This window comes from Camellia sinensis, chromosome 7 (genome assembly GCF_055761805.1).
Source record: "Camellia sinensis isolate YWXY chromosome 7, ASM5576180v1, whole genome shotgun sequence".
Classification (NCBI taxonomy): Eukaryota; Viridiplantae; Streptophyta; class Magnoliopsida; order Ericales; family Theaceae; genus Camellia; species Camellia sinensis.
Genome location: NC_138967.1, coordinates 114,839,897 through 114,859,035, shown reverse-complemented (window position 1 = coordinate 114,859,035; position 19,139 = coordinate 114,839,897). Strand labels below are relative to the sequence as shown.

The following is a 19,139-nucleotide window of genomic DNA, read 5'->3' as shown; positions in this document are numbered from 1 at the left end:
TTGGATTGTGGCAGCAAGCGTTGGGGCTGTGGAGGCACTCAAAGATCAAGGGTTCTGCAGATGGAACTATGCCATGAGATCCATACACCACCACGCCAAGAACAACGTGAGGGCTTACTCTCAGGCCAAGAAACTGTTTCCCTCGTCGTCCGCCGTGGTTTCTAGTAAAATAAGAGAAGAGAAGGCAAAGCAGGCAGAGGAGTCTCTCAGGAAAGTCATGTATTTAAGCTGTTGGGGTCCCAATTGAACCCCCCCACTTAAATGAAAAATGAGTTGATCTCTCTTTTCTCTCTCTACCTATTAGATGTAGTAGTTTGAGAAATTTGATATTCTGAGGTTAGATCGGAAGAAGAAGGTGACTGTATATACTGTAAAGTTTAAAGATTGTTGCTCCATAATGGAAAATTCATATTGTGGTTCCCATTTTTCACTACAATGTTTTCTGATTTTTTTTTTTAAATTTATTTATCTATTAAATTTTATGCGCATAAAATTATAAAATTAGTAAATCACAGTAACGCAGGGAAAAAAAATTATAAAAATATGAGAAATAAAAGTGAACCTGAGATAGAGAAAAAAATTACTAAAATATGGGAAATGCAATGAATCTGTGGTGAAATGTAGGGTGCAAGTGAAAAATTATGAAAATTGCATCCTTCCATGTTTGTAAATGATTTTTTCTTTAGCCAACTGTTAACAGTAATTCTCCCAACTCAGGGTAGTTGTCAGACAAATTAGTAAGTTTGGATGGTGATTTTTTACCAATAATTTATGGGCAGTTAGTCTCTATAGTTTGGGACTTGTGTCACTTTGGTCCCTGACTTTTCAATTGTGATACATTTGACTCTGAATTTTGAATCTTGTTTTAAATAAGGACAATTAAAGATATTATTAGATTTTTTAAGGGTAAAATTATCAATTTGATAAAATATAAACTAAATTTGACAAAAATAAATGTCAAATAAATATTTTTGAATTTTTAAAAATTATTTATACCCACTAAAAATAAAATTATGTAAAATAGATAAATCTTTTAGATATTTATTTATTTTTTTTATCAAATTAATTTTTATTATGTGTTTGGATGATGATCATGGAAAATTAATTTTAAAAAATTAATCATGTAATTTTTATTAATTTTATCATTGGTGGATAAAAATAATATTTAAAAAATTAAAAATATTTTTTTGACATTTATTTTTGTCAAATTAATTTATATTTTATTAAATTGACAATTTTACCTTTAAAAAATCTAATGATATTTTTAATTGTGCTTATTTGGAATAAGATTCAAAATTTAAGATCAAATATGTCACAATAATGAGACGGTAGGTAAGTCTATTCATTTAAAATGAAAATTTTAAATTGTCATTTTCATTTTTGTATAACTTTTTTTAGTTGTAAAATATTTTTCTTTAATTATGTGGCCAAGAAAGGTACAGTTTTTTTTAAATTTTATTGTTTTTTTTGTATGAATTTTTTTTTTTTTTTTTTTTTTTGGTTTGTGAATCATTTTTCTATAGAGGAATATTTTTTAAAATCTCTCGTATTAAAATTTTATAGCTTAAAGGACATAAAATATTTTCAATTGGGTTTCTCTTTTCTTTATTTATTGGTCTAGTGCAGGGCGGCCCTGGGCTAAGGCTGATGAGGCCTGTGCCTAGGGCCCCCAAAATTAGCCCAAAAAAAAGGTCCTAAATTTGTTAGTCTTGCACTATATTAAAAACTTAAAATGGCCTAATTCTATTTAATTAATTTAGGTCATTTTAAAGGGGTCTCAAAAAATCTATTTGACCCAATTGGTAAAAGACTCAATTAAAAAAATATTTATAAGTGTTAGTTGTTGGTCCAATTAAAAAAATAAAATATAAAATATATGTATATGTATTAGTTGCTAACCTAATTTTGTGTGGCCTATTTTTTTTCTCTTTGTGGCCTAATTATGTGTTTTTTAGTATTTTTTTAAAAAATATTTTACACAATTTTTATTTATTTATTTTGTAGATACATCTAATTTAGATACGTTTAAAAACTATAATATTTGTGTTTTTTTTTTTAAAGTTAGCAAATACAAAAAAATATAAAAATATATGAATTGCAAACTCAGATAATTATTTTTAAAAACTCTAAACCAAACATAGTGATTTTATTTTATTTTTATAAATATCTAAAAAGGCCTCAAAAAATTATTTCGCCTTAGGCCTTCGGAAACTCAAGGCTAGCCCTGGTCTAGTGATGAAGCAAGTTGAGTGTAAGCTATGTTTGTTTGGAGATTTATTAATGTTATCTTGTCTCTCTTGAGATTTAAACTTCATTTTCTTAATAAAAACTAGGGAGAATTACAACTAAGCGGATTTTAGAAAAGGACAATTTTTTTTAGGTCTCTTGTATTAAAATTTTTTAAGATAAAAGATATGTAATATTTTTATAGTGGTTGGGGTCTTTCAATATTTTTTCAAAGAAATTTTAATTCAGAGAAATTTTAAAATACAAACAAATTTATCTAATTTGAAAATTTTCTGGTTTGCTCACAAATAGTTTTGACTTGCTCACATTTTGTGTGTGTGTGTGTGTGTGTGTGTTGTGTTTTGACAAATTTTCTTTGTGTTTATAAAATTTTTCTACAAATATGATCATAAAATTTTTACTAATCGCTTCTCACAAGCATAACAACAAACACCTTCACTGCATAATCAAACAAATTGGGAATATACAAATCTCATTGTCAATTGCTTTGACAAGTTAGAATATACAAACCTAAAAACAACCAACTTGATATATATATATACATAAATATATATGTATATATGAACATAACTAACAACAAATGCAATGGCGTAGCTAGGACTTTTAATAAGTGGGGGTCATTTGATATGTCATTATTAATGTCATCTCAATTTTTTAATTTTATACGAGCTATCATGTACACCTAACATTAAAGTCCACACGAGACCATATAAATTTAATACGAAAGACTACTAGAACAGTGGTGTCACCAGGATTTCATTTGTTACAATCCAAAACTCTTGAATAAAACAATACATATATTTTAAACCTTTTTGGAAATCTAGTCACTACAACAAAAAAAAGTTTTTACGGCACATAATACACACTGTAAAAACCTTTCTACGACGTGCAGTGCACTTCATATTATAACTAGTCATGGAAAGTCATTTACTTTCAACGACATGTTTTGTACATCGTTAAAAACTATTTAACGGCAAATTTTGTGCGTCGTAATTACTTTTTCTACGTGTTAGAATATGCCATTAAAAACTATTTAACGGTAAATTTTGTGCGTCATCATTATTTTTTCTATAACTACTTTTGCACGCCATTAATTAGTGAGGCAAATAACGACGCTAATTGCGCGCCGTAAAATATGTAATACAATGACTTATCGTGCCTCCCATAGAATATGATTTATTTTATTTTATTTATTTTTATTTTTTTATTTTTTTTTAATTCAGCAGGTTCTATTTGACCAATTTTGTACAATCTAACAAATATTACAAACAAGTATCACAAAACATCAATCAGCCACCAAAATATTGTTTGAAACATCAAAAAGAAACTATATCTATATATTATAAACATTCAACAATTGTCTATACATTCCAAACATTCGAAAACTATATCCTTAAATTCTAAACTGTACAAAAAGTTTAAACCATCCAAAACTATGCGTATCTAACTTTATAAACATATCGACAACTATTAAGAGATCATCTAAAACCATCAACAACAGTTCCTATAGTAGCTGCAGTTGTAGCAAATCCACTTGCTCCTATCAGAAGGACAAGGGTGCCCAATTTATGTGTTAAGACACCTAAACCCGCGGCAATAACTGGAGCAATTAACCTGTTGCATTTTTTGTCTGCATGACAAAGGAAACTTCACATAAGTACAAAAACCAACAACTCAGGAACAAAAATATTTCTTGAGATATTAAGAGACGATCAAGAAATTTTAAAACATCAACAAAACATTTCCAAAATTAGTAAGATAATTCAATGGCCCCATAAAAGCAATGTCATAATGAAAAATTAGCAAAAATTCAATATCTCAATAGTTTGCTACTAAATCCAGGCCATAAGAAGCTCAAGAGAAAAATCAAATTTAAAAAGAGGAAGAGTGGAATTAATCTACTTCAATGAAAACGAAGAAAAAACTAAAAATTTGTGATTATTAGTAATATGCGTGCATGCCTAATATTTTAGCAACATCCCATGAAAGGATTTTCCAAAATGTCTGGCATTACATTTATTCAGGTTATGATCAACCAGGTTCAAATGGGTCATGTCCTTGTGCTAATGACCTTCCGTGGAATTTGGTAAGGTCCAAATGTTTACTATTAAGCACAAACTAAATAACACATGTTTACAACAACAAATATCCTAAAATAAATAATGTTTACTATATGAATTTTTCCATCTAAAAATATCCAAGAAATATCTTAATTCAGTAATTTGAAACTTTATTTGTCTAATCAAAATAGTTCCATCGACTTCTCATATCAACAACTACTGCATTTTTACAATCCTGATGCAATTTTAAGAAGCAAATACGCAAAGCTACATTAAAAGGGGGTCATTTCAAGAGCTGATATAGCAAAATTCTTGTCAAATCTAACATTATAAAGAGGATGCCTAAAATGCAAGTTTCTTTAGACACCCTTTTCCATCTTATGATAATCATAGACATGTTCTTCATTTTTCGGGTATCAATCACAGATGAAACCTTATACCGTTTTTGGGTCACATCAAAGAGGCAAGATACGGTAATAACTTACAAGACAGATGCAAGGTTCCTTCTTCATGGCTTCGATTTGAATAGATCTTTGTTTCTCTCAAACACTTCGAAATCACATCTTCAGACAAGCCAGTGTTGACATTTCCTATCCTTTCCCCTAGAGCAAGAAGTTCCTGTCCAAAGCCAATTTCACATTAGTAACAGCTGGGGAAGACTGCAAAAATGACTTTTTTTACAGTTAAATTTAACCACCTCATAACTCATGTCGTCGACGTCTAGCCTCATGTTTCCATATTGATTAGAAAAATTCCTGGAACTGGAATACAATGACGAGGGATCCATCATCATGAAATTATGCAAAGATAAAAATGAATTCAAGTCACTAGCTGATCATAACTTGGGGTAAATACATAGTAACTGTTGCCCATATCAAAGGACGATCCAAGAATTCATTCCTGTACATGTACCTACATCCTTGTCCAAGAATCCAAAAATTTACTTATTTTATTTTTAATTATAGCTTAATTTAATATCTTATCAATATTTAGTTTCTTATTTTTAGGGAGTAGTTTCCTATTTTGTATTAGGAATTTTAGTCTATGTAATAATGTAAAAGCATTAGGTTTTGGCATTTTTTTTTATTTTTTATTTTTCTTTTTGATCGGCAAAAAGAAGACTTTATTGACGAAACACATACAAACTACGATGAATTACATCAATAAAGAGGAGCTTGGAGCTATTTCAAGCTCCAACCTCCTAGTTGGTGAGAGACCAACAAAAAGAGCAAACAGAGCAAAGGCAAAGAAAAACCAGCTGAGCAACAGGGCAGGAAAACCAGAACCTATCACCAGTCCTCAGGTTGCAGCCACTGCTAAGCAAGAGCCAACAACATCAGCATCACACAAAATATCAACACATACCAGTGTAACATCAGCAAGATAGATATGATTGAGGAACCAATGGGTTAGCAAATACCACTACAACAGCCACTACAACAGCCAGACAAATAACTCCATTCAAAATAGATCTATAACCCTGCTGCCTAGAACTCCATTCAAATTAAGCAAACATGTCAAAACAACAAGCAACCCTCCAATCATCCTAAAAATACCAGCACAACAGCAAGACAAATTAACCAGACATATGATTGAGGAACCAATGGGTTAATCTCAGCAAATACCAGAAACCAGTGCAACATCAACAAATACCAGCACAGCAGCCAGACAAGTAACTCCATTCAAAATAGACCTATAACCCTGCTGCCTTGAACTCTATTCAAATTAACCAAACATTTCAAAAGCAAGCAACCCTCCAGTCAGTATCCCTGCTTCCAAGCCCCAAGCATCATACATTGTATTATGCAGTATGGATTAATAATATTGTTTGTTTTAAGGTTGTGGCTGTTGTGTTAGGATTATGGCCATTTTCTTCTTATTCTCTCCTCTTCCCTGCAGTGTTCTACATTAGAAAGGCAAGGCCATGATTGCACTTACCCCAAGCTAACCCAGAATCCCACGATAATGTCCTTCTAAGATAGCCATTAGTTGTTGAATCAACCCTCTAGTCTGATCACAAGGGGCAATTCAATAACAAGATGATAAAGTATGAATTATTAGTGATCTTGCTATAAGTTCCAAACTTAAAAATCTCTAAAATGGGACCCATGAAAGCTAGGATCTTCTTAGCCTTCAACCACATAAATCAACTGGATTAACTAGAGCATTTAAGCAAATTAATGGTTAAAAATTACACACCTCAGATCCAATTCTGTCATGGGCATCCACAACTATTTTACATAACAAGGCTAAATAGATTCTCTCACCAACTATTTATGAAACATCAAAAGTAAATAACAAACTTTTCCTCTTGCATAATAAGGTCATGTCATCCTTATATAATTTGCCTTTGTCCATGGTTACCAGCCTTTAATTTGCATGTGGTTCAAAAAACAAATTTCCATATCTTGAGAAGAACCGAAAAAAGAGAAAAACATCCTTTTTTTAACTCATCAAAATAAAGGAAATATGATTTTGAGAAACATTTCTAAGTAAATGATTGAGTCCAGAAACTCATCATACCATTAAATAAGATTCCAGGGGAAAAAAAAATCATATCCAAAAAATTTCCTAATGAATCAACACTAGACATGGAGAGCCCCCCCACCCAATCCTGAGCCCCACACACTCACAATATATATATAGGAATCAAAATTCCAAACTAAAAACAAAAACAGTTGCTTTCAAGCAAATTGGAAACCATAAGAAGAAGAAAAGGGACAAGACATAAAGTGGGTATAAATCATGTACCATCCCGATTATTGACATTAGTGAAGGACTACACAAAGAAAATGATATTACTAAACAAAGAATGATTTACTCAAAGAACAATATTACGAAAACAACATTACCAACAAAATAATAGTGGAAGAACCATTGTTTTCCGGTCTAATATCTCTGACATACAACTCATACCTCAACCAAATATTCTTCATTTTGATGCATATTTAACAAAAATTGAGACATCCCAGATTAAAATTGTAATGAGTTTAACCATAAACATTGGCATCTTAATCAACCTTCAAAGAATTCAAAATTTAAGATGAGAACAGTAAAACAAACAAACCCCATCTAAACCATGCAACACAAACACCATTAGCGATAAAATTCTAGCAAAATAAATAACAAACCCTGTGGCAAAGATAGTGAATTAAAACAAATCCATTTAAATATTCCTGTCTTGTCAATACTTGTGATGAAAAATTAAACAACTTTAGCAAAAAATTACCTTTCCCACTTAAAAGTCACTGCCAAAGAAAGGAATGAGAATCAAAGGCAAGAGCAACCATTCCTTTATTCAACTAGTTTTTCATTTCAATCAAATCCCAAATTAGATTTTTCCTGTAAAATACCCTTTCAAATTTATATAAAAAATCCAAAACAGTTTCAAATTTTCAACCAAGTTCAGAACTGGGTTCTTCCAAGAGCTACCTTTCCCATTTATATCAAAATCAAAGACAAACACAATGAAACAAAACAAACCCATTTCATATATATATATGTATGTATATATATATCCAGCAAATTTAAACCCTACCGATCAAAAAGCAAAAAAGAAAAACCCAAAACATACAACAAAAGGCAAGCCAAAAACAGAGATACCCAGTTGAGAATTTCGAGCACGTTGTCTTCATCGACAATCAATTTGAACAATAGATTCTGGGTATTATTGCTCAAATCAAGAAGAAGAAAAAAAAACATATGGATTTGAGAAGTAAAAAGGAAAAAAAACAAGGTTGATTAACCAACTATCTACTCATCATACCTATTCAAAAATTATGAACAAGAGCTCAAATTAAACACTGAAGCCAAAGTACTTGAGGGTTAATAATTGATATATGACCAGGTAAAGAACAATTACTCCAAATTGTGATAAACTCATATGATATTATCAACAAAAAATCATAATTTGAATGAAAATCACAAAAAAAATTGAAATTAAATTAATATGGGTAATTCAAGTTCCATGAGAATATGGGTTTAAAAGCTAAAGAGAAACAAAATTTGAGAGAGCAGAGCAAATACCAGGGAGAGGGACGAGAAGCGTTGGCCTAAGAAGGAATTTGAGAGAGAGAAATAGAAGTGAAGGAGCTTGGAAGAGCAGCCATTGCGGCCATTGTTGCTGTGACTCTCAAAAATTGCTACTTCTGCAATGAAGGAGCACATTCTCTCTCTAACCCATCTCTCTACGATCTTAAACTCATCAAACCCATCCATAAAATTCTCTCTCTTTTTTTTTTTTTTTTTTTTTTTTTACAGAGACCTTCTCAAAAACCCCCAAATTAGGTTTTGTATTCGACCCACAATGTGATTGGGGGCTAACCAATGGCTTTGAAGATCGAAGACTCTCCAAACCCTCAATCTCTCATTTCACACCCACTTTCTTCTCAATACCCTTCAGCGATAGTGTTGCTGAGATTTTGGAGAAGTTTGGAGAGGATGCCAGGGGTGAGAGACTCTATTGTTGTGGTTGAAACAGGGCGGCACCACCACGTAGCTGTATGGGGTACTGGACACGGTGTTGCGGCCGCTGAAAGAGAGAGAGGAGCGAAAGAGACTAGGGTAGGACTCGGCTGGGAGTGAGAATGAATTAGGGATTTCAGATACATAGAAGAGAAGCATGAGACGATGATAGATACCTTTGATTTCGGATACACAACCGCAGAGAAAAGATGATTGAAACATGTTCCATTCTGAACAGAGGAAGGCAAAATAGTTATTTATTTGTTTTCATATATTTTTTTTTTTTTTTTTTTTTTGGTGATTGGCGCCTCAAATTTCTTTTTGGCCTTTTTTTTTTTTTATTTTAATCATACAATTCACGACATGCATTGTGCGTTATAAAAGACAGTATTTTTAAAAACAGGTGATGTGTGCATTATCAAAAATGTAATACTTTTAACGGCGGACGTTGTGTACGCTGTGAAAGGTATTCACTTTTCGCGGTTGGCGTATGTGCGTCCTGTATAATTGATATATGAACGGCACGCCATATGCACATCGTAGAAAGTTTTATTATTTACGGTGTATATTGCAAGCCGTAAAAAAATCGTCATTATTGCCATTCACGGCCTACGCAGTAGACACGCCGTGGTTGGAAAAGTATTTACAACGTGCATATAAAACAAGTCGTAAAAGTGAGAAATTTTAACGTGCATTTATTATATACCATTGATGTGGTGTTGTAAAAGGTCAATTTTGTTGTAGTGCTTAGAATTTTGTCAAGTGTCCTTGTACTTGAAAAGATGGCTTTCTATTTAAAAAAAATTTTCCTCTTCCTTTGGCATTTTTTTTATGATCTCTGTTTTTTATTTTTATTTTTTTTTTATTCCTCTAACGATTTTTCTTATTTCATCTATAAATGCATTATTTTTTTATATGTTTTGAAATAATTCCACCCTATATGTTTATGTTTATTAATTTTAATATGTAAAAGAAAATTATAATTTTAAAATAGTTTTACAAAAATATGATAAAGCAAATGTAAGGCTGTTATATAAAAAAAAAAAAAAAAATGAGGAAGGGCGAGGGAATTTAACAGTCTACTTATAGGAGTACTTGAATAAGGTCAGTGAATGATGTATATATAATTTTTTTTTATAAAAAAAGTCTATTTTTTTCAAAGACATTTCAGTAAAAAAGAAAATATCAATGACTTTCATCATCAATTTTGTTAGTTTTATTAGTTTTAAAATTAGAACGGCAAATGAATAGAGGCGTTCGTGAAACATGCTTGAACTCGACTCGATAAGAGCTCATTTGAACTCAATTTGTTAAATTATTTATTTATTTTTTTAGGTTCGCGTTCAAGCTCGAACTCATTAAAATTTTAATAAACAAGCCAACCATATTAAATCTCGACTTGTTAGCTGGCTCTTTTAATATTTATTATTTATATATTACATAATGTGAAAATATATAAAAAAAATAAAGATAAATATGTTATTTATATATTTAAAAAATGTAAACGTAAATAATAACTAACTATAGATAATACATTTATATAATAGTGGTGGTAGATATTATTATTTTGGTAAAATATTAATTTTTTTTAGTATTATATATATTGTATATATAATTGCATAATCAAAGTTTCAGTTGTCATTTTAGTCTCATATGCAAGTATGAATTTATATATATATATATATATATATTTTTGTCTTGTTAAAACTCGTGAACATGCTTGAGTTCGAGTGAAGTATAAGCCAACTTGGCTCGAGCTTGATTCTTTAAATTTTTATTGAGCTCGAATTTGAGTTTGAACTTTTTAAAAGCTTAGGTGCCGTTTGGTAACACTTACGTTTTCAGTTTTCTGTTTATATTTACAAAAATTTAAAAAACTCAAATAAAAACTTGTTTGGTAAAATTTTTGATTTATAAATCAGTGGTCTCAGTTTATAAATTTAGCCAAAAAATGAAAACACAAAAAATGTGTTTCCATTTTGAGTTTACAGTTTTTTTTTTTTTATCACCCAACATTAGCCACCACCCACCACCATTTTCCACCACCGTCTTTCGCCACCACCACCCACCCTCCACCACCACCTGCCACCACCACTCACCACCCACCTGCTACCACCAGCCACCACCCGCTACCACCACCCACCAGCCACCACCCACCTAACACCCACTCGCCACCACTACCCACCCCTCGCCGCCGCCGCCGCCGCCGCCACCACCACCCACCTGTCATCTACCCACCACCTGCCACTACCATTCACTGCCCGCCACCACCACCTACACTTACTTGCCACCACCACTCACCACCCACCTGCCACCACCATTCACTACCTGCCACTACCAGCCACCTGCCACCCACCCACCCGCACCCACCACCACCACCACCACCACCATTACCCACCACCCATCTGCCACCACCACCCACCACTCACCACCATCACCACCACCACCCACTCGCTACCACTTACCACCCGCCACCGTCACCCACCCACCCCCCACCACCACCACCACCACCACCACCACCACCACCCGCCACCCACCTGCCACCACCACCACCACCACCACCCACTTGTTACCACCTACCACCCGCCACCGTCACCCACCCACCCACCACCACCACCACCACCACCACCACTACCAGCCACCTACCCGCCACCACCCGCCATCCGCCACCCATTTGCTACCACCACCCGCTGCCACCGCCACCACCACCGCCACCACCCACCACCCGCCACCACCCATCACCCGCCACCGTTACCCACCCACCCACCCACTACCACCCGCCATCCGCCACCCACCCGCTGCCACCACCACCACCACCACCACCACCACCACCACCACTACCACCCACTTGCTACCACCCACCACCGTCACCCATCCACCCACCACCACCACCCGCCACCCACCACCACCCGCCATCGGCCACTCACCACCCACCATCCGCCACCTACCCGCCACCCACCACCACCAGCCATCCGCCACCCACTTGCCACCGCCACCCGCCACCACCACCTCCCACTCACTACCACCCACCCACCCACCACCACCACCACCACCACCCACCCGCCACCACCCACCGTCACCACTTTCCACCACCGTCTTCCGCCGCCACTTACCACCACTTGCCATTTCTCACTCTTTTTTATATTTTTAAATTTTTTTAAACATTTTGTCAATTACCAAACGCGATTGTAGTTTATGTTTTTCTAAAAATAAACAAAAAATAAACAAAAACCAATTTATAAAATTTTTGTAAATATAAACTGAAAACGTAAACGTTACCAAACACACCCTTAATAAACAACCCAAACATACTAAAATTCAGCTCGACTCGTTTGTAGCCATATTTACAATAATATCACATTAAAAAGAAAAAAAAAAATTACTAAATTGATATTGTAGACATCATAACATTTAGACTCATATTATTTGTTGTAAATTATTTTCATTAAAAATAGTTTTTGCATTTTGTGATATTTGACCACATAATATGTTAATAAAATAATTTTTAACAAATTATTTTATATTGGATCATGTAAAATAATTTACAAAATTTTATTTAGTAAGTCATTTTATAAGATACTACATTATGTTTTGATTTATTTGAAAATATTTTCTAACAAATATTCTCATCTCATAATGGTTTTGTCATGGTTAAACTTTTCTATGACATTTAAAATGTTCTGAATTAAAAAAAAAAAAATACAATGATTGCAATCAAACAAATTAATATATTTACACTAAAATAAATTTAGTTTATAAAATCTATCTTAAAATCACTATGATTTATTTTATTAATTTGAATTTGAGATAATAAAAAAGGTGTTGATAAGTTTTTCTTTTTTGACAAGTATTTTTTTTTTATTTTTTTTTATTTATAAATATTGAAAGTAATTCTATACTTTGACTGCATAATTATTTGGTATATACATTTGTCGGGGCCGAATAAATGTGCGCTCAGAAGAGGTTCAAATAGGACGCCGAGAATGCTGGTGAGGCTAACTCGGCATGGCCAAACCCATTTGAACAAGAGCAAGGCCAAGTAGAATCCAGCCCGCAGGCTGAGTATGCCGAAAAGCTTCTGACGTACCTGGGGGTCCCAGATATGATGGCGAAAGCTGATGATGAGAAGGTAGGCCCTTGAAGAACAATATAAAAAGGAGAAGCGTCAGTCAAAGAGAGGTATGTGAGAATACACAAGATAACTTGAGATAGAAGTAAAGTAGAGAGGATACTGACTTGTTCGTCAGAATATTAATTCTGGCACCCCCGATCGTAGTGTTCATCCCTTTTTCAGGTAGCAATCAGAGGATCAAGAGCATCTAACTGGATCCAAGAGTATTTCCAAACCATTTTATCACAGTTGGTGCCGTTTGTAGGAATACTCAAGTACGTCCATGGCAGGCGTGAGAGATGATCCTTCGATAGTTGCTAACGATATTACACCAAGAGATGACATTACTCCAAGAAACATGCTTGGACAGGAGAATATCACTGCACGACGGGCCCTGAACTTTGACCCAGTAGCTCAAACCTCACTCTCAACTTCTGTGCAGGAGACTGTGCAGACGATCATGGATCAAGCAAAATGAAACGAACAGCGTCTAGAAGATATGATGGCTGAGAACGAGCGCTTACGTAAGGAATTGGCTCTGGAGTTAGCCAAATCCCAACAGGCGGCAAATGGTTAAAAACCTCCATACCAATCTCCTCAGTAAGATCATCCCATTTGAATTTACTCTGAGTACTTGATATTCCAAAGATCATAACAGAACGCTGACCTCTTCCTCCCACCTAAACATGAAAAAAATAACAATAAAAAAATTTGAAACCCAAAAAAAAAAAAAAAAAAAAAAAAAAAACTTCATTCCATAACGCATAATGTACTTGCTACAAGCCTACAATCACTTCGCATGTTTAACCCAAAAAATGTTATCAAGCTCACAAAATAAAGGACACAAGGCACCAAAAAACAGGAGCCAACACAGAATCAATTTTAGACCCTAAGCATAGCCCACTTGCCTGTTTCACTTAATAAAATAGCTAGAAATTCATCATAAGTATAAAATCCAGGAAAAAAATAAGCTAATAAAGCTCGGATGAAAAAATAATCTACAATATACCTATTTGTTCACCAGTTAACATCTTTGCAACCCTCTTGGCGATACTTCTTTTAGAAAATTCAACCCACCTGTACACACCAAAGGCTATTATATGATTGTACATTCGTAATAACTATGTGCCACATTGATATAAAACTAGAACAAAAAAAGTAAAGACAATGTCAAAATATTTCTCCTTTTGGAGAAAAACACTTCACAAATAATCTTTTGGGGAGGTCAATGTATTGATCGTATGTTCGAAGATACTATACGCTCTATGAAACTAAATTAACTGGATCTGTTTGGCATATAGCATTAAGCCATTAAGAAAGTTAATCACATACCCTTCCGAAAATTCTACTCCTTGAAATCCACCAGCTCGTTCACGATGCACCTGAGCCACAGGATCTGTACATAAACCAATGCACTAAGGATCCTCTAGAGTTTTTTTTTCTTAAAGTTTTTTAAAGTGGTGTGTTGTATGGGTGAGATTTAATACTAAAAAATTGATATGACTTGTCATTAAATCTCAACCATACAACACACCACTCTAAGAAACTTTAGGAAAAAAAAACTCTAGATGATTCTTGCTCAAACCAATGTGAGGAGTTGAGTACTTCAATTGTTAAAGTACAAGCAAGATAGATACATGATATTGTACGACTTCAAATCTAAAATAAAAGTTGTACAACAAAGACACATGAACAATTAAATGCTTGATGATCTCTTGCAAAGTTTGCATCATTTGGTTTTTTTAAAAAAAGGTACTTGTGTGAACCTTCGGGTGTAAGGTAAATTCTTTGAATTTCTCCATACTAAGAGAGAATCTGTCGTAGCTTCAAAGGATCCATGTGTGGAGGAATCCGACTTAAGTAGCAAACCCCGCGTTGTCAGCCGTTGCAGCTTCCTTTAATAACTATCTCTTCCTTTTCTTCTTCCTATTTTCTGTCCTTTCATCGCTGGATTTCGGGTTTGCTTCCTTTAGCAGAGTGGTTTTATTTGCCTCTTGTTCTACCTCAACCATTCTAATTTGATACAAACAACCTGAGTAAAACAAACAACTGCACTAAGCCCTTTTAAAAAACCACAAAATGATGCCTCTAACAATTCAAGGATACTAACCTTTAAAAGTATCAAATAACTACACTGTAAAATGTACAAATTCATATATTAACATAAAAGAGATGCCAATTACAGAAAAATCTAGAATTTTACGTAGGCCAAGCAAGCATTCACAGAACCCAAAGAAAAAAAGAAAAAAGAAAAAAAAAAAGATTTCTTTTGAAGCATATAGCTCAAAAGCTAAATAAAAACTGAGAAACAAAACCAATATAATTTTATAAAGCCAGTATCAACCCAAGTACATATGGAAATAAAATTCAAAGACAAACATATGAACCCATTTAAATTACATGTTTCCTTTCAAAAAGCCGAATCAAGAAAGGGGATTGATCTAGCCAACCCCACATAGTTGTTGTTACATTCTGGGGAGTTGAGATGGGTTTATTTGCAAATGTCTTATAGTTTTTAATGATGTTATAAATATATCTCAAAGTAATTTTATTATTGTGTAAAAGGGTAGTTAAGATTTTTTTTTTGTTAATTTTGTTAAATAAAAAATTAATAATTTCTAAAATCACAGGAGAAATTTTGTATTTTAAATAAATTTCAGGAGGTATATTTATAATTTACCTAAAGATTTAAGAAGCCAAAATTAATACAAATAGTGTGAAGACATAAAAGTAAATAAAGTAAAATATATATTTCAATGTATAAAAGATAACAAAATCTATTTTTTATCTATTTGACTAATGAATTAGTAATGAAAAAGAGCTCAATATTATGTAAATTTAAACTTTATGAGAGTTCAATGTAATTATTTCAAAAATGTGAAACTTATTAGAGCATCTCCAATGCACTAGGCATATAATACTTGTTAGTTAAAATGCCTAGTGTGATTCACTTTTTTCAATTCCAATGCACTAGGCATGTGATTAGGCATTTTGCCTCAACTCATATTCACTAGCTACATGTAGCTAGCCTTCAATGCTAGGCAAAATGTATTCAATCATTAGGATCATTTCCCTCTATCTTTGTTGTTGACGTGGCATTCTATAAAATTAATAGTATTTGGATAAATAGCTAAAATAAAGAGCATGGTTGGAGTAAAAACATAAAACAGTCGATAGACAAAATAAAATATATACTTTATAGTAATATTTAGATATGTAAAATGCCTACTACCGTTGGAGATGCTCTTATATGCCGAAGAGATCCAGTTTATTTAGTTTCATAGAGCGTATAGTATCTTTGAACATACAATCAATACGTTGACCTCCCCAAAAGATTATTTGTGAAGTTCAGCCTAGGAACGGTTTTGTGCGGTTTGCGGTTCGATTTTGACCCGCCCGCACCTCTGTGGTTTGGAAAAAAGTCAAACCACAACCGCCCGCAGTGCGGTTTGCGGTTTGCGCGGATAGGGTTTGCGGATGTGCGGCGGTTGCGGGCAGTTTGCGGTTTGAATTTTTCCCTTTAAAAATTAATTTTTGAATTTTTTCCCCCATTTTGTAAATATTTATTTTGGGTCATTTTCTTCTAATTTTCTAAAATGCTTCAACATTAATAATTAAATCATTAAAACTTACAAATCATTGAAAATCAATTTTCTAAAATGCTTCAAAATCAATTCTTAACACAAACAAATCATTTAAAATCCTAAAATCATTCAAAATTATTCAAAATCCTAAAATCATTCAAAATTAATCTATTACTCAACAATACAATTAAAGTAAATCATCAATCTCATTCTTCAACTACTTTAAAAATGAATAGATTTAATTCCAATCACCATTGAAACAAATCTTAGTCACACAAATAGAATCTTAGTCACACAAGAACAGATTTAATCTCAATCTCAAAGATCTGTTGCTACAAAAAAAAAAAAAAAAAAAAAAAAAATCTGATTGCATAAACGCTAAACAGATTTGACTGCCTAGCATAATTTACATTTCAAAAAAATCTGATTGCATAATTTACATTACAAATTCCATTACGAAATTTACATTATCTGATTGCATAATTTACATTAAAAAAAAATCTGATTGCATAAACAGATCTAATTACAAATTCAACATAATTAATAATTACAGATTCAACATAATTTAAATAATTACAGATTCAACAAATTGAATAATACATTGAATAACAGAATGAATAACATATCTAATTACAAATTCAATAACATATATAATTAATAATTACAAATTCAACATAATTAATAATTAATGATTAATAACAGATTCAAACACATATCGCACAAATTGAATAACAGATTTAACACATATTAACATAGATTTAACAGATTTAACAAATAAACAAATAAAAAAAAAATCAGATTGCATACACATCTGATTGCATAAAAACATTTGATTTAACATAGATTTAATACAAATTTAATAGATTTAACACAGATCTATTGCTTACACATCTGATTGCATAAAAAAAATAATTAAAAAAAACAAAAATAAAAATAAAAGAGACGGTGGAGAGAAACAGATAGACAGATCTAAAGAGCAGAGCAGAGTCTTACCTGTGAATTGCAGAGCAGAGTCGATCTTGCGAAGCACGAGAGAGTGAGATTCGAAGTGAAGCTACGCACAGAGTTGCAATGAGAAAGCAGAGATCGATCGGTGCGATAAGGAATCAGAGGTCGATTGGTGCGATGACAAACTAGAGGTCGATCGGTGCGATGAGAAAACAAAGTTGAAAGCAGAGTCGCGATCGGTGCGATGAAAGAGAGAGAGAGAGACTGACTGGTTTTTGTTTATTTTTATTTTTATTTATTTTTTTTAGTTTATTTTTAGAGAAACATAAACTACAAACGCGTTTGGTAATTGACAAAATGTTTAAAAAATTTTAAAAATATAAAAAAGAGTGAGAAATGGCAAGTGGTGGCAAGTGGCGGTGGAAGACGGTGGTGGAAAGTGGTGACGGTGGGTGGTGGGTAGCTGGTGGTGATGGGTGGTGGCGGGTGGGTGGGTAACGGTGGTGGGTGGTGCTGAGTGGGTGACGGTGGTGGTAGTAACGGGTGCCGGGTGGTAGTGGCAGGTGGTGGCGGGTGGGTGGTGGTGGCGGGTAGGTGGCGGGTGGTGGTAGTGGGTGGGTGGATGACAGTGGCGGGTAGTGGGTGGTAGCGAGTGGGTGGTGGTGGTGGCGGGTGGTGGTGGCAGGTAGGTGGCGGATGGCGAGTGGTGGTGGGTGGGTGATGATGGTGGGTGGGTGGGTGACGTGGCGGGTAGTGAGTGGTGGTGACAGGTGGGTGGCAGATGGCGGGTGGGTGGTGGGTAGTGATGGCGGGTGGGTGGTGGGTGGTGATGGTGGGTGGGTGGGTGACGGTGGCGGGTGGTGGGTGGTAACGAGTGGGTGGTGGTGGTGGCAGGTGGGTGGCGAATGGCGGGTGGCAGTGGGTGATAGTGGTGGTGGGTGGGTGGGTAACGGTGGCGGGTGGTAGGTGGTAGCGAGTGGGTGGTGGTGGTGGTGGGTGGTGGGTGGTGGCGGCAGGTGGGTGGTGGGTGATGGTGGTGGTGGTGGTGGTGGCGGCAGGTGGGTGGTGGGTGATGGTGATGGTGGTGGTGGTGGTGGTGGCGGATGGGTGGCAGGTGGTTGGTGTTAGTGGCGGATGGGTGGTAAGTGGCTGGTGGTGGCAAGTGGTGGATTGTAGTGGCAGGTGGGTGGTGAGTGGTGGTGGCAAGTATGTGGCAGGTGGTGGTGGCGAGCGGTGGATGGTAGTGGCGGGTGGCGGGTGGTGGGTGGTGGCGGGTGGAGGCAGGTGGGTGGTGGTGGCGAAGACGGTGGTGGAAAATGGTGGCGGGGGTGGCTAGTGTTGGGTAGTAAAAAAAAAAAAAAACTCAAAACTCAAAACGGAAACACATTTTTTGTGTTTTCATTTTTTGGCCAAATTTATAAACTGAGATCATTGATTTATAAATCAAAAATTTTACCAAACAAGTTTTTATTTGAGTTTTTTAAATTTTTGTAAATATAAACAGAAAACTGAAAACGTAAGTGTTACGAAACGGCACCAACGTGTTTGATTGTGAGAGATTATGGTTTTTTTTTTACTTTTGTTTGTTATACTAAGGCCTCGTTTGGGAACCCTCATGTTTAGCCAAAAAACCAAAAAGTTACTAAATTAGTCAAAAAGTCAACAATCCATATCAAAAAGTCAAAGATTCTCTTTTCTCTCTACTTTTTGCACATCTTTTCGTAA

The 19,139-nt window shown here is 34.5% G+C and overlaps 1 protein-coding gene across 7 annotated transcripts; it reads right to left on the bottom strand.

The window, feature by feature from the left end:
- Positions 1-3,554: 3,554 nt before the first annotated feature.
- On the bottom strand, positions 3,555-17,701 carry LOC114273922 (E3 ubiquitin-protein ligase MBR1). 7 transcript variants are annotated; one of them, XM_082879134.1, is made up of 7 exons: positions 17,460-17,667; positions 14,649-14,914; positions 14,215-14,278; positions 13,892-13,959; positions 5,005-5,068; positions 4,793-4,925; positions 3,555-3,877 (listed from the first exon to the last, which is right to left on the bottom strand). In XM_082879134.1, exons 5-7 carry the CDS (start codon positions 5,035-5,037, stop codon positions 3,726-3,728), a joined length of 318 nt encoding a protein of 105 aa, XP_082735260.1. In that variant the 5' UTR covers positions 5,038-5,068; positions 13,892-13,959; positions 14,215-14,278; positions 14,649-14,914; positions 17,460-17,667; the 3' UTR covers positions 3,555-3,725. The 7 variants fall into 7 exon arrangements, with proteins under 7 accessions (XP_082735260.1, XP_082735261.1, XP_082735262.1 ...); XM_082879135.1 differs by lacking the exons at positions 14,215-14,278; positions 14,649-14,914 and having other exon boundaries at positions 17,460-17,695; XM_082879136.1 differs by lacking the exons at positions 13,892-13,959; positions 14,215-14,278; positions 14,649-14,914 and having other exon boundaries at positions 17,460-17,701.
- Positions 17,702-19,139: the final 1,438 nt, after the last annotated feature.

Coding starts and splice junctions, on each gene's coding strand:
- LOC114273922 (XM_082879130.1), bottom strand. CDS start 8,525: ATGGATGGGTTTGATGAGTTTAAGATCGTAGAGAGATGGGTTAGAGAG. Junction 4,926..8,333: donor GCTTCTCGTCCCTCTCCCTG/GTATTTGCTCTG, acceptor GGCTTTGGACAG/GAACTTCTTGCTCTAGGGGA. Junction 3,878..4,792: donor AGGAACCTTGCATCTGTCTT/GTAAGTTATTAC, acceptor TTTGTCATGCAG/ACAAAAAATGCAACAGGTTA.